At 37.5% G+C, this 16927-nt stretch overlaps 1 protein-coding gene across 1 annotated transcript; it reads right to left on the bottom strand.

Moving 5' to 3' along the window:
* Window positions 1–3422: 3422 nt before the first annotated feature.
* Window positions 3423–15885, bottom strand: mTTF (mitochondrial transcription termination factor). Its single transcript, XM_071597645.1, has 7 exons — window positions 15380–15885; window positions 15008–15183; window positions 14782–14878; window positions 13651–13804; window positions 8469–8701; window positions 4999–5286; window positions 3423–3725 (listed from the first exon to the last, which is right to left on the bottom strand). The coding sequence occupies exons 1-6, from the start codon at window positions 15813–15815 to the stop codon at window positions 5000–5002; spliced, it is 1383 nt and encodes a 460-aa protein (XP_071453746.1). The 5' UTR covers window positions 15816–15885; the 3' UTR covers window positions 3423–3725; window position 4999.
* Window positions 15886–16927: the final 1042 nt, after the last annotated feature.

Raw genomic sequence — 16927 nt, 5'->3', positions numbered from 1 at the left:
AAGGAGCATACTTTGAGGGTTATTAAGTCGATGTAAGTATATCGTCAATAAAATTCTTGTAAAAAAATCAGTCCTACCACTTTTGGGTGCAACCCTGTATCTTGCAGTCGGTCAGTGGCAGCCAGTGCAAGATGGAGGGTGTGTTGCATGAGTGTATACAGCTGTTATGAACAACATTTCATTGGGAACGCCTGGAACATCCATCATACAGTCCAATGACCCTGTCATTTTTATGACAATACTTAGTACTTTGATACTTTATGATACTTAGTACCCTGTCATCTTTATGTGTTCGGGCCACAATGAAAAATCATTTGGGTGGCCGATGGCCTTATCATTGGAATTAACCCATCTTGGAAGTGTTCTGGACCAAGCTGGTCAAACTAGTAGGGACCGCAAGAAGAGGAATTGTGTTAGGCAAAGAAGCTTTCACAAGGAGACAATTGATGACAGGGATGTCGAGTAAGGATGTGAAGAAAAGGCTAACTAAAGGCTAAGGCTATGAAGGGGTGCTAAGCACAGTATGGGAGAGGAGACAGGATTGTTGGGGTAAATCCAAAGTCGGATTCACTGCATTTTAATTAGAAATGGGAAGTTGGAGTATATTGTGATACATAGAGGGGAGGAAGTCAGGCAGGCGAGGATTATGCGGAATTGAAGAAGGGTATATTGCAGTGTAGTGGTGTTTATATTTTGTGTCCATTCAATATAAACCTTAAATGGTACACTGACAAATGATAATAATAAAAATACAGGTATACACCCTGTACCTATGAAAACATTTTTGCTATTTGGCAGGTTTTTGTCTTTCAACAGATATTTTGCCAACATTGGGTTTTCTGTCTTGAACCAGATGATTGCTTTGTGAGTTGAAACTTAATATTGTATAATAAATCATAATACACCAGAAAAGTGTTACTATTTTTTATCTCCATTGCATATTTCCAACTTTACACTCATCGCTTCCTAGAACATCCATCCTATATAGACACAAATAGAGCAACAATGAGAGGCTCAGGTGGAGTGTATGAGAATAGGCAAGATTACTATCATATATTGAGACTGATTGAGAAACCATTTGTGGTAGAAAGAGACCACATGGCCCAAGAACCTGACTATCAACATTCTACAGTTTTTGAGTTGCTCAAATATGTTCAGGCGATACCACTGACATCCAGTTAACACTTAATCCTGAACCTCTCCTACCATGAATGGGTCATTATCAGCCAGTTTTTGCAAATGGCCTGATGGATGATATGTCAACGGACTAGTTGATGTGAAACAATTTCATTAGTTGGAAAATTTTATACAGAAAAAATAGTTAAAAAGTCACACAAACCGAGTTTCCATTCGTACTACATTATGACAAGGTGAGGCTAAGGAGAAAGGGTAAATCTCTTTAATATCAAGCAGAGAGGGGATGAAAATAAGAATATTGGAGGAGTTATAAAGATCTAACTGCAGCAAAGGATTTGGGAATAAGCAGGATACAAAATATTCATTGACAATGCTCACTTCAGGGTCACCAATTCTTTTATAATATGTCTCATTCCATTAGACCATAGGAGTTCACATATGTTGCCAGTTGAGCATAAAATATTCATAATTTAAAACTACGTGTGTGTGTGGTCACAGTTCAAAAAGGCATTTTGCAAAATTTCTCTTGGATTCAAAATTATTTCCAAAAGCACTAAAGCGTTCTCGAGTCCTGATGTTAAAATTTTGGGTAATCTGTCCCATGCATAACCTTTAACTACATACACATCACAATCTAGTGCATACATTCCAACTTTGGTCATGAAATCCACAGCAACATTTAAACTTTTCAAAACAACCTATTAAATTTTATGTTGCCTTAAGGAACACACAGAATTATTCTTTGGGGATTTTATTAAACAGAAATGTTTCCCACCGATACTGCAACATATCTTGAATGTATACGTGTGTGGAGGAAATGGTTAAGGAGGTATTGGAAGAACTGAGATAGGAATAAAAAGTCAGTGGGGAACTTATTAAATCAGTTAAGTTTATGGATGATCAATTTTTAGCAAGCCAATTAGCAAAGGAGTCGAAAGCACAATGAAAAGTCAGTGCGATAGGTATGGATGAAGATCAATTGAAAAAAGTAAAAGATTAGGGAATTTTCAAGAAAAAGGAAGGCTAAGTTAAATATTAAAATAGGATTCCAGAAACTAAGAACAAGTTAAAAAGTTTATTTTTCTCAGAAGAGCCCTAGACAAAACTAATCACAGCAGTAGTGACTTCAGAATGAGAACTGGAGTTAGGCAAAGGAGTTTTTACAAGGAGGGATGAATTCAAGACGGATTTTGAGTAAGGATTTTAAATAAAAAACTCATTACAACTTTGACAGGGAGTGTGATTCTGTATAACTTGGTAGTCATTGAATTAAGTTTACAGGTTTATATTGGAGGATTTTGAGATTATTTGAATTAGAAGAAGGATAAAAATGCAACAATTTCAGAGTGTAAAAATCATTTGCCTTGACTGAGATTCGAACCCAGATACCTCAATATCCAGTCGAGTGCTTTTAGCCAGTTAAGCTATCGAGGCGTCCTCTTACACTCTGAAATTCTGGGGGCTTTTAAAGGAGCAAGATGTTGTGACCAAATACCATACATACAATGTCACAGGCATTCAGAGGACGCCTCGATAGCTTAACTGGCTAAAAGCACTCGACCGGATATTGAGGTATCTGGGTTCGAATCCCGGTCAAGGCGAATGATTTTTACAATCTGAAATTGTTGCATTGAAATGCATATATTAGCGGATGACTCTGTTAAAAGTTACTGTTGCAGCATCTCCCAGGAAAAAAGGATGAAAATGTTAAAAATGAATGGAAATGAGAACAATGATAATTAAGATATGCAAAGCACAGTACAAGAGGATAAAGGAAGGTTGTTTGGAGAAATCCAAAGCAGACAGGAAAGGGAGATGCGGTGGATTTGGATTAGCAATGCTGAAAATTGCCATGGTATATAGAGGGGAGAAAGTTATGGAGTCAAGGTAGGGGGAGGAAATGGATAGGCATGTTGACCAGAATGATGGAAGGTAGAATGTTTGTGGCATCGAAGAGCAGTTTAATCGTAAGTCTTGCTAAACAAAGAGAAGAAATAAATCATTTTTCAGACTTCATCCATCCAAATTCAACCTGAAACAGTCTAATACCAATAATAATGAATTCAGAATTATAGGCGTTTACATGAAATTGCAGTTCATTTCGTAGAGTTGCAAGTTGTGGGCTGAATTAAGTCATCTAAATATCAGTGATTCCTCATGATACTCTTACCTCAAACACACAAACCATTCAAGTAAATGCAGAACAAAGAAAGAAATCATTCCTTAAACCAGAATTCATTTACTACAAACACCAATTGTCTTGGTACAAGACATATGTCCAAAAGATATCAAAACAATGTGGAGAAGACAACGTAGGAGACAAATTCTAAAGGATAAAAAGAAGATTTGACAAAAAGTGACTGACAGTTCAATAAAGAATATTTCATTTATTAAACCATATTCTGATAAAAATCTATCAGCATGTGTGGAAGAGCTCAAAAATAAATTACCAATTCAATGTTCCACTAATAGCCATGTCTATACATATCCCATGGGGACAATATTCCTTGAAGCACATTCCATTTCATTATTTCATTCACTCCATTTGTTTTGTCAGTGAAGTTTGATGGGTAGCAGCTGATCAGCATCTAAAAATTACATGAAACCAACATTTTACTTGCAATTATTAATTAATAATTAACAATCTTTAAATTTTAAACATGGAACAGTGGAGTTCAATGCACTCCCTAAGATAATTTGAAATTAGATGCTCAAAAGCAAGGGAAGCCTCAAGCTTTGACAAGATGGATATCAAACCACAGCAAGCTATGAACAAACACTATAGAGGTGCAATTTTCACCATTTATTACCATAACATACCACAAAAAATATTAGGGTAATGTACCAGGTATGAAAAAAAATACATGGGTAATTTTTCGTTTCCATCATAAGAATCTTAATTAATTCGTCCATGTTAATTTTTTTCCCCTTTGAATTAGCCCCATTTAGACATAAATCACATATGCCCACACTTTTTCTGACCTTAGAAGTACCATTTAGAATGGAATTTTTGGTGTTGCATTTATCTGCTTAAGTGTTTCTTTCCTTATACCCACAATTTTGGTGGAAACATCATCCTTTCTCATGGTTTGTTTCATGAACAAGCAGTTAAGCGTGAGAAGGTGAATTATCGTGGTGTCAAGGCCACATCTCATGCTCAAAAGAGTCACAAAAAATTTCTAAAACTTAATTTTCATTTCAATTTTTACTTTTTTGCCATTATTAGCTGCTGATATAATGAGGCATTTATGGAACTATTAAGATGACAGAGCTTTCAATGTCCTTCTGAAAACTTAAAACTCATAAACTCCTTTTTTTTTATTCATAGAAGACTCGCCAAAAACAATATTCAACATTTCCAATATGGTGCCGCACTTTTGTTTCATTCCTAAATGTAATTCCCCCCGCAATGGATCTAAACAGATGGTCTCGCCAAGTTTTCAACAAACCCAAACATGTCATCCTAATTAAAACATTACCTCTCCAGGTTTGTATTTAAAATGCTAAGTTTCTTGGAGTTTTCCAGGTTTTCAAACTCACTGGACATCTTATTACAAATATATGGAAATAAAACTCCATTTGATTCAGTTGAATCTCCATTTTTATATGGACAAACATAGATGCTTCATAAGCCTAAATGACTAGCACATGGGAGCTGTAATATTCTAATGTTAGATTTTCTGATAACTTTACTCATACCATTTAGCATGTTTTGAAGGTCACCACTCCTGAATGAGTGGTGACGAATGGGAATGAAAGCCAGTGACTGACAGCCTTGGGCTAAGATGCACAATTCCCAGTAATAATAATAGTTATTAGAGGGAGACATTAATTGGTAGAACAACAATAATGATGTCATACCTCAATTTCTCCTGTCTGGTTGGCTGGCTTCGCTCTTCCCGTTGATGGCTGCCTCGAGATTTCTTGTCTCACCCGTCTTTGCTTCGAGAGCCTGCTTCTCCTTCAGTCTCTCAACAAACTCTTCAAACTTCCTCTTGGACTTGTAAAGGATGACGGGATTGTAAGGCTCGAAGCCTAGTGCCCGTAAACGAGTTAATCTGGCCTTCATGGTATCCAGGCTGTGGCAAAGGATTCTAGACGAACTAGAAATTTGAAGCGAGTCAAATTTTGGACCCATTTCTGCATCATCTACAGAGAAAATCAGTAGAATTGAGAGTGATTATTATTATTGGTAATCTACCAGTTATGTTTTGGATAGACACAATCTATAAAATGGTACAATATTAATTCCCTTGTCTCTCCTAGAAAAATACAACCTTACAAGTAATACTACAACTCTCACCTCTACAATTCTCTAAAAAGTAAAACTCAATATTTACACTTTCCTAGCAAAAAAGAATAAATAATGGAAAAAAGTAACTTTCACTTTTACTGGAGTAATTTTAATTACTGGAGTAAAGGTGAAAAACAAGATAAATCCCTATCCTGTTCCTTCCCTTTCCTCGTATGCCTAACACTCTCCCCTCTATCACAGTCTTCAACATCCCACTGCCGGTCAATACCCCCTTCATCCACTTTTCCTGCCTCCATAGGATTGCTCCCAACAAACCTCTCTCTTCACCCACCATACCAAGTACTTCCTCATTTGTTTTCTATTTATTTATATATGATGTATCAAAATAAAGGGTCGCGGTAGTTCCAGGGGGTAGAGCGTTGGACTGTTGACCGGAGGGTCCCGGGTTCGATTACCGGGCAAAGCACTCTGGGCACTTGCAGCTCCACCCAAGCTATGTGATTTTTTGGGTACCAGATCTTCCTGGGAAACCATAACCAGAACAGGGAAAGGAACTGGCCCCCCTACCCTGATGAGTGAATTTCACACACCATTGGGTTTAGTACTGGGTGAACTCTACCATCCTGTATGCATTAAATTGAGCAGTTCTGCATCTAACCAGAAAAGTTAAACCTCGTGCATCATTTTGGGCTTCAATAAATACATATAATGTTTATTTTCAAAGCCATAAAAGCATTCCCTGGTATAAAGAGGGATGGATATTACAAGCCATATTTTTTTTAAGTGTGAAATTATGATTCTATTGTTCATATATTCTTGAATTACTTGTGTACGTAAATATTAACCAATCAACTTGGTCAATATAGTCAGAAACACCCATAACTTAACACCCTTAATATAGATAAATGTGCAGTTTTGAAATTTTGGAATAAAGGAAGCGAGGAACAGGATATAAACCACAAAATAGAGGGTTCAGTATTGACTACGGCAAATCAAGTTAAATATTTGGGGGTTGTTCTAACACCACACCTTTCATGGGGAGCACATTTCAGGACAATATGCGGATCAGCTTTAAAGAAACTTGGCTTCATAAAACGGGTGGTGGGGAAATGTAATGAAAAAGTTAAAGAGAGGTGTTATTTTGCTCTAGTTAGACCTCATTTGGAATATGCCGCAAGTATTTGGGATCCGTGGGAGAAAATTTGGCAAAAAGAATTAGATAAAGTCCAGAGAAAATCCGCTAGATTTGTTAAAAATTGTTATGATAAAAACACAAGTGTGACAGGTCTCTTAGGGGATTTAGGCTGGGAACCACTTGAAGTGCGGAGAGAACAAGCGAGGCTTAGACTTTTAGAAAGGTTCAGAACAAACGAGTTTAAATATGACACTGAAGGAATTATAATGGCCCCACACTACTTAGGTAGATCAGACCACAAAGATAAACTAAGGGAGATAGATTCCAAGACAGATAGGTACAAATACTCATTCTTTCCCCGAACAATCAGTAATCATAATAGCAAGAAACCGAAGTCACTTTAGAAATATTAAAAACTTTGAATTTACAAGTCGGAACAAAATTAAACACTATAGAGATGTTAGGTATACTTTCAGGTGCATGTGTATGTTAGTTGGTAGTTTGAGTGTTTGCATGTGTGTGGGGTGTAAGTGTTCATGCATGAATGTATGCCATGTTCTTTTTTATATATGATTTTGTCGTTATTGCATGCGATTTTTTTTTTAATTATTTTTCTTTTCTAAATTATGGGTGGTGTCCTAGCACCCCCCGCCACACGCCCTTGCGGCGGCTTGCGGGGTATTGAGTAGATGTAGATGTAGATGTAGATAACAAAAGACACGAATATGTTTTAAGATGTAACATTCTGAAGGATTGAGAAAACAAAAACTTAACAAGGTTCTTGCTCTGAGAGTTTTCCAAAAACTAACACATATTTCCAAAACAACAAAAATGGCCAACTTCAGAAGAATTACTAAAAAATTGGCCGAGGACCAAGGAATTACAATATATATGTATATATATATACATATACATACACATATATATAAATATATACATTAACAAGCAAGATAAAATATGATTGCTTTTAGCGTACAAGGTTTGTATGAAAAGTATCGGAAAAATAGATTTATTTCAGATATTGCTACAAATCCTTAAAATTCTTCAAAGTACATCCCTAGAGCGTCGACACACTTTTGCCAGCGGCTTTTCCACGACTCAAAGGCTCCCTGGTAGGAAGATTTCGGATGGCCCTTAAGGGTACACATGCAAGCTCCTTCAAGGCACTTAAGATCCCATGGCAGTGCCCTTTGAGGGAGGATTTTTACTTTTGGGAATAAGAAATAGTCTACTGGGGCCGAGTCAGAACTGAAAAGGGATTGGGGAACCTTTGCCATGCTGATATTTGTCAGGTTACCTTGGAGCAAGTGTTTTTGGTCATCTGTCAAGACCTTCGGGAGTACAGCACAGATCTTTTGCAATGCCAAATTTTCAGTGATAATGGTGTGCACTGTCATCATATCAATACTAATATGATCTGCGATCAAGTTTAGACTTAACCGATGGTCTGAATTCAGCAATTCATGCACACATTGTTGTCGGTTCTCGACATCGATGGTCATCCAGTGAGAGGCTTGACCTCCACACTCTCTTGGCCATTTTTCAAGAGCTTGTATCACTTAAAAACTGCAGTTTTTTGACATGCTTTCATCAATGATTACTTAATAAATCATCACCCAACGTTTCTGTACCCGATTTAACTAATCCAACAAAATATTTGATGGCGTACCATTGTTGGTTGCCCTAGCAACGAGTCACTCGAGGTGGGTCCACTAAAAACAAGAACTAGACTAAACGCTCACGGGGCAATTGGCGCTTGGTGCATGTCAAAGGTCAGACCTCTTACCACTGAGCCTGCATGGTGCTAGCATGCTGCAATGCACAGTCATGTCAGGAAAAAACCTGTTCTCGATAATTTTCAACCAAACCATGTAAGCGTGCAAGTAACCGTAAACTTGGTGGGGTGTCTTTTGGCTTTGTACTATGTACATATATACCAACCTTCTTGCTCATTCGAGTCTGTTTTGCCGGGGTCATCTTTCCCCTCTTTGCCGAGTAAGAAATTGAAAGTATTGCACAACTTGGCCGCTCCCACTCTCCTCAGCTGAGGCTGTCGCACAAGGATCATTTCGGCCTCATTCCGACTCACGTTGAGCCGAGATGAAATATACTCAACCATTGAATCGTTGTGAGGGCCAAAAAGGGCTCGTTTCTCAGCCTGGATACGGATTGTACTGTGAATGTAAGCAAAAACAGAGGTTAAGGATCATGAACTTGATGCTGAAAAAATTGAAGAGATTTTTCACTGATCATTCATTGAACATGCTGATGCTGATGCATCATTGCATTGCAATCTGATGAAGACCTTTGACCATGTAGGATGGGAAAAGATACAGGGATATTTTTGAACATAGGAGTAGAATACAGGGACAGGTGACTTAATTAAAAACTTGTATTAAATCAAACACACACAAGTGAGGTTATTATTATTATTATTTGCTAGTCACAAACTGGAACATTGCTGTATTAATTTGCCAATTCTAACAAGACAAAACCTGATGCCCAAACAATACATACTAAGCCTTCTTCAATTCTGCTCACTTCTTTCCTCCCTTCATTCCATCCCAACGTTCTCCAATCTATCCCAGTCTTCAACATTCCATTGCAAATCAAAGTCCTCTGCATTCATCTTTCCTGTGTCCTTTGAATTTCTCCCTCAGCCAAAAACACTTCACCACTTCTCTTTTCTCTCTTCATACCATGCCTAGCACTTCCTCGTTTATTTTCCTCGCTGTCGACTTAACCTTCTCCATCCTTCTTCTCACCTGCATTTCAAAAGCCTCCAATCTATGCCCATCATCCAGATTCAATGTCCATGTTTCTGTGCTGTGCCTAACTATGCTCTATATTGAAGGTTTCCCTAATCTTTTCTTGACATCCTTAATCAATGCCCTTGCCATCAACTCCAACCTCCTCGTGAAAGCTTCTTTTCCTAACACAATGCTTCTCCTTATGTCCCTACTACTTTGAGCATTTTAGTCTGGAACACTTCCAAGATATGTAAACTTCCACCTGCACTAGTTTTTGCCCTTATATTGTAATATTTAACTTAGTCTCTCTCTTTTTCGAAAACTGCATTTGTTCCCATCCGATAACTATAGCTCTAACTTGCCAATTCACTCTGCAATGCTGCAGTCTCTTGGCTGACTGACAAACTAGAGCTTGATTATCTGTATACTTAACTGATTTTATGAATTCCCTACTGACTTTCATTCCTACCTCCAGTTCCACCCACGATAATGGAAGCCTTACCTCTCCCACTGCCGGGTACGAAACATGGCCGATTGGGCCGAGTCCTGTAGTTGTCAGGATTCATTTTCTCTATACTGTCCATCATAAAAACATTGGGAATAATAATTGAGGTGGTTTCCTATTGCCTTCCTCATTGTTTTTAATGTGACACCATTCCTCAATAGCCACCCCACTACTGGGGTCAGACAACTTTACAGCCAACTCACTGAGGAACAGATAATGTGGGGACTACCGTTTGTCTGTCTTTTACCCTTCGACCATTCTTGAATGGGTGACCCTACCAGGAGAATATATCATTGCTACCACCAGCACAGTGGTAGGGGGTCTTCAGAATGCACAGTTCCTTCCACCTTGTCAAGGTTGTCGTCCATAGGGAGGGTGGTAGGGGTAGAAGAAGAGGAGGCAATGATTGTTAGGGGAGTGAGACAAGGTACTTTATTGCCTGTACTTTTTACTATGCATATATTCTTGGCAAATACCAAGGGTGCCATGGGAAGGGTTTGAGTTGGTGTAAAGGCACGTGGCAAGATGATTATGTTTGCAGATGATGAAGCATTTGTGAGCCAGACAGCCAACGGATCGCTGTTTACTTTTGAGTGCTTGACAAGAACAATGGGAGAGATATGAGATGAGGATTATCCACGGAAAAACAGAAGTAAAGACAATCTCAATAGTTAATGATAGTGAAACATACTTCATGACCTTGTCAAAGAAGGTGAATTAGCTAAGTTAAATATTTAACTAGGAGGAGTAAAATGCAGCAGGTAGATCATTTTATATTTGGGCGTTTTTTTTAAGAAGGAAAGGTGCATTGTAAATGGGGACATTAAGTGAAGAATTGCTTTAGTGAAAGAGGCATTTACAAGAAGGGAATTGATGATGGTTCCTCAAAGTAAAATGATTTGGAAAAAAATTTTAATATAACCTGTAAATGCAACAATTTCAGAGCGTAAAAATCATTCGCCTTGACTGGGACTCGAACCCAGATCCCTCAATATCCGGTCGAGTGCTTTAGCCACTTAAGCTACCGAGGCGTCCTCTTAAACTCTGAAATTTTGGGGCTTTTAAAGGAACTAGATGTTATGACGAAATACCGTACATACAATGTCACATGCATTCGTAGTCGTGCGCGAGGCGCCACTGTCCACGAGGTTAAAAGCCAACTTTAAACACGTATGGTGTTTTCCCTTTGACAAATTCCAAAGAAACTGCGGGAGATGCCGCAACAGTAACTTTTAACGGAGTCATCCGCTAATGTGCATTTTAATGCAACAATGTTGCATTAAAATGCACATTAGCGGATGACTCCGTTAAAAGTTACTGTTGCGGCATCTCCCGCAGTTTCTTTGGAATAACCTGTAAAGCAGACATGATGGATGTGAGATCTTGTCTTTGAGGCAAGAAGATAGGCATGATTAAAAGGCTCTGTAGAGATATGGTTGTGGCATATAATAGAGAAATTAAGTTGGGCGGAGAGGAAAAATGCTAGAGTTTTGAATATGATGGCTGAGAAGAGGAAGTTACTGTTTGGGGAATATCTGAATAAGACAGAGAAAAAAGGTTGGATTAAGGAAGTATTGAAATGTGTGATATTTATGATAATAAGGCTGAGATATAGAGGGGAGAACATGTTTTTTCTGCGGGATACTGAGGAAGGAAGATTTTGGACTTCATAGACAACATGAAAGAAGGGAGAAGTTACAAAAAGAGAGATGAAATGTGTCAAATAAGGAGGAAATTCTCGCAATACCTGTGAGTAAATTGTGTTAGTCATTAGTTAGTTAGTTACACTTTTTCAATGGTGTAAGTTAGAAACTTAGTTTGTAAAAGTTGTTAGTGATCTCTGCCTAGAATACGTATGAAACTGAAAGCTTGGTTGGCCGCCAGCCAAAATGTATCATTGAAAAAAGCTCAATTGTGACTCAACAAAATTTTATGGCTCTTGCAAAAATATAGCATTGAACCCTCATATCAGTCTTCAATATTGAATCGTGCTGAATCTCTGTACAATGCAATAATTTTCAAAGTGTACAAAATTCCAAAGAAACTGCGGGAGATGCCGCAACAGTAACTTTTAACGGAGTCATCCGCTTCATTAACCTTGACCAATATGATTTTTACTTGTTGAAAATTGTTATATTGTAATGCGCATTGTCAGATTACTCGGTTAAAAGTTACTGCCACGGCATCTCTCGCAGTTACTCTGAACTGAATCTCAAGTGTTTTTAGTTAATTAATCATCAATCCCCTTCCCATGGTTGGTGAAGTGAAATTTGAACATTAACATATTTCAATCGGGGAAATGGAGCATGTTCAAAGAATGAATCAGCATCAGCATGCTCAATGCCTCAATGCAATGATGAAGGGTGGAGAGAAACCCGGCGTCGGTATTAGCCTACTCTTTAAGAAAGGCGCCAAGGGGTCCACAGCTTAACGTCCCTTCCGATGGACGGCGTACTCACTCAAAGTGCCCTCCCCACAAAGCACCTCAAGTAGGGACTGAGATGCTACTGAAAAATATTCAACACCACCGGGATTTGAACCCGGGCCTTCTAGGTGGGGCCAGATGAGCATATGAAGAAATATTTCAATTAAGTAGGTGAAGTGAGAAAGCTTAAAGAAGACAGAAGAATGGTTAAATTAAACGACACACTTTGAGGCGCAATAAGTTTACTGAACAACATAAGTGAATAAAAATATAAAGATGGAAAGGAGTACTTAGGGAGTTCAAGGGTAAATAAGAGAAGCAGGTGGGGATCGAGATGGTGCGGTGGCTATTGTACTGGCTTCCCACCCAGAGGGCTTGGGTTCATATCCTGGTGGTGTTGAATATTTTTCAGAGGTATCTCGATCCCTACTTGAGGTGCTTTGTGAAGGGCACTTTGAGAGAGTAAGCCGTCCATCGGATGGAACGTTAAACTGCGGACCCCTTGACACCTTTCGTAAAGAGTAGGCTAATACCGACGCCGGGTTTCTCTCCACCCTTCATCCTTTCCTGTCCATCCCTAATGGCGCAAATGACCTCATCTGTCGGTCACCTCCCCTAAATACTACTCCTACCACTACTCGAGAAGAAGGCAATTGAATTTGTGAGTTCAAGGAACCATGGGAAGGAATTAAGAGGAGATGATTTCAATTAAACTTTTTAAAATGGTTAACTGAATAACTTAAAAAGGTCAAAGAAATCTATTACCAGCACAGTTATTGTCATTTTATTTTTATGACGGCATGTATTTTCATAGAAGAGGGTAAGTCGATGAATAAATTTGCATATGTCAGTAAGACAAATCCAAGTCCAAGAGGTGACTTGTTGGCTGCAACTGCAAACAAAAGACTTCTTTGCTACCAACTATCAAATACTTATAAATAGACGGAATAAGCGTCTCTGAATGTACAGACTGAAAGTGTAGAAAAGTGAAATAAATTTCATCAGGAATTGATTATCATTGCCTCTATCCAGTTTTACGAGTTATTTATTGAATTACCCTCGGAAATGGCAAACCTTTGGTACAGCATTCGTTCTAATATTATATTACTGTTACTTTAATAAATAAATTCAACAACATTAAGATCAAAATTCTAAGGCATCCCAATTTTTTCTCAAGATTTAAGAACACTTAGAAAGTTGGGGCCGAGCCCACAATATGCAGGCTAGATATAATGGCGTCAACATAGTAAAAAATGCATGATTTTACAGGGAGATTTATCTCAAGAGGTAGCAGAAGTTTCAAATTTCTGTTGTCAATGAGTTTGTAGAAAATGATCAGGATACCTTATAATGTGAATGCATTCAAGAATGTCCAAGGAAGCTTTTTTTTTTCATTTCTCAATCAGGGTTTCAGTTTGCACGCAATAAAGCATCACCACTCACTTGTTTAGAATTTTCTCAGTGCAGCGAACCATCCAAGTCTTGAACTCTTTGACTCCTCCTTCCCTCGCACGCAATATTCGGTCCTCAACCTTTTCCACCCTGTAGCGCACAACCCACAGATCCTGCAGTATTTTTTGTGTTGGAACACCTTCAGCTAGGAAAAAATCAATTATCAATCATCCAACATCAATTACTTGACACCCATTACAGTTCCAAGGGAGCCCCAATGTAGATTAAATAGCAGGGTATTAAGTATAAACGGTGATAATTACTTTAAAAGGAGTACATTCACATCATATTTGAGGTACTATCAAATTAATAGCTATCACTAGCTTTTCCAGCAGATTAAAGTTTAAGTGCTGCTTATGATTTGGTTTGAACCCTCAGCCAAAAAAAAAAAACAGCTACTTTTACTGTTGAACATTCAAACATTAAAATAATATTTTTTTAAATTGCACATATGAAGAAACAAATCGCATTTAATAGTTAGTCTAATAGTTATTCTGATTGAAAATGTTATAATTGTGATGAGAAACATCCAACAATTTACTTTAAGTTCCACAATCGAAACTCCTCAAGCCAATTTTTTAAGGAAAAATCCATTTGGGAAACTTATGAAAAAGATTTGAAAGCATATTGGAATACATACAGAATTCAATGCTTTTGAAACTGGTTGTGATCCTACCAGAAGAGCCAGGGATCGAATACTACTGAAAAATCTGAGCAATGCCAAGATTTTTCAGGGGTATCCCAATCCCTACTATGGAATGCTTACTTGGAGAGTACTTTGAATGAAGTATGCCATCCGTCGGATGGTAAGTTGAATTGTGTGACCCCTTGACGGCTATCATTATCAAGAGTATGCTAAGGCCGACACTGGATTTCTCTCTCAATTCCTTGAAAAACCTACCCGAAAATTGTTACATAAGCTATCAACCTAAACGAATTTCACAGCAATAAATAGAGAAAATGGCAACCTGTACAATTTCCTACTTAATTTATGATGAACCATTAAAAACCTCAAGGGATACATTTTCATTATCAGAAAATGTTCTACAATAAATAAAAAGATTGTCGAGTACGAGAGATACAGTACAGTTTTGATGACAAATTGGCAGATTAATTACTTACCCAAGAGAATATCAAAAATTGCAGTCATTCGATCAAATGGCACAGTTTTAATAAATTTATGAACAGATGCAGCCAGCACAATTTCCGCTGGGTCACACTAAAAATGCATTTAAAGGGAAAATATTACAACTAAGAAATGGAAAAAATATTTAACACTGCGAATACAAGCTAAAGATACCTAACTCTACGCGTATTTATGCGTACTTGGCAATACCGATGGCTTTACCTTCAACTTGTCACAAACTATTGAGATTTTAGTCTTTTTGTCCCGGTCACCTATCTCCTGTGACCATTTGGCAGTACTCTTCAAACGGTCAAGTGGAATCTGAAGCAATGGATACGCTAAATTATATTTAACGATACCTAAATCATGTAAAATATTAAATTTTTCTTCTAACTCATCTGAAAATTAATGAAAAAAATGCAATGATGTTTATTATGGTACAATAAATAAAATTGAAGTCAAATGTAGACAAATTTCAATTATCTTCTTACGAAAAAACCCTACAAAGTAATGCCATTATCATAGTTCAAAATACTTAAAGCTATACAGAACTTAAAGGAGAGCTTCAAATACAGTTAAACTCGTACAACTAACCACTTTTTAAGGCAAGAAGCCAGTAATTATTCATGATAGTATCCATTTTAATGCCTTTCTCATTTAGAAATTTAATTACTCTGGAAATTTCACTGGAACTTATGTATTTCAACTTAGGATTTTCTCTTAGTGCCGATGCTGCCGACGACTCACTGCAGCCAATGCAATCCATTATCCTAGAGATGTTTTCTTTCCGAGATAGCTTTTGATATAAATACATGGAGTCATCTTTATCAGAATCGTCATCCAAAGCATTAGGCACAACTATTTTTGTACAGTATAGTCTTGATAATTGAAGGCACATTCCCTGAGTTCCAGGGTTAAACCTCGGAGATAAAATCACATGATGCTTTAATATTCCAGGCAAACTATTCCCGATGATTTTCACATTTCTGACAGAGGCGAAAGTTCGTCTCGCATAATATGACACAGACATTTTACGATCTTTAAAACCAAATAGCAGTGCATTTACACATAATACTCGGCGCGCATAATTACGAACTTAACCGTCGCGCATTCTGACATGCTTGTGCTTTCTAAAATACGCTATTCATATATCGTGCCCGGGTTTTGAAAGCAAGGTTCAATATCATCAACAGAGCCGACACTTAAAATTTAGGTTTTTTATGTTGCTTCATCATTATATTTACTTCATATGAACTGAAGTATATCATAATCGGCATAATAGCCCTTTATTTACCTTTATCAATCTAACCATATGCTTTCCAATGTGATTTTAATGTAGGTATAATTTCAAATAAGGCCGACTGTGATTTCAATCAAGATGATTTTCAACCTTTTGAAGGTTAGTTTTGGATAGTCCTAATCATATATACTCATACCTATCCCCAGAACTTCCTCTTTTTTGCCTTCCTCCATTACTTTGAAATGGCTGCATGTCTTCAGACAACTTACACAATGGGTGTCACACAACATCTTGACACCAGGATAATGTGACACACCTATTTCTACATTTTCAGCTATAAAACATAAATAGGAATGTCTCTTAAATTAAACACTAAATACGAACAGGGGATTGGAATGAATGGAAGTGGTAGCAGTGTTAGAGTTTGTACTGTCAGAGGAAGTCACAGATTTTTTCGCCCATCCTGAATTTTATTTCGTGTTTACCAATTTGGGATAGCTTACCCCAGCTTTCCGGCCACTGCAGTAGACCAAAAGTGCTGCCTTCAGCATAAATAGTGTATCTATATAATTATAAAATGGCTAACTTAAATTATGCCAATACTTGGTCCCATGAAAAGAAATATGATACTTGGGTGTATATAGCATCATTGGAGACATTTCTCTCACAGAGAGAAGCAAAAAACAGCACATGATCGTAGCTGTGTGCTTATCACTGTCATTTCCTCTCATACATATCGTGCACATTTCAAGTATGGGTAAGATTGGGACAAAGAGGGAGATATACCAAACTTAACGCAGCTTGTTTATTTCTTGGTTTGTATAAATTCTTTGAAGCAGATGATGAAGTATGTGATAAAAATGTGAAGCAATGAATCATGTATAATTTTAAATAAATTCTAT

This window comes from Hetaerina americana, unplaced genomic scaffold (genome assembly GCF_022747635.1).
Source record: "Hetaerina americana unplaced genomic scaffold, ioHetAmer1.1.p SCAF_9, whole genome shotgun sequence".
Classification (NCBI taxonomy): domain Eukaryota; kingdom Metazoa; phylum Arthropoda; class Insecta; order Odonata; family Calopterygidae; genus Hetaerina; species Hetaerina americana.
Note: the sequence above shows the minus strand (reverse complement) of the source record. Positions and strands in the feature narration are given on the sequence as shown.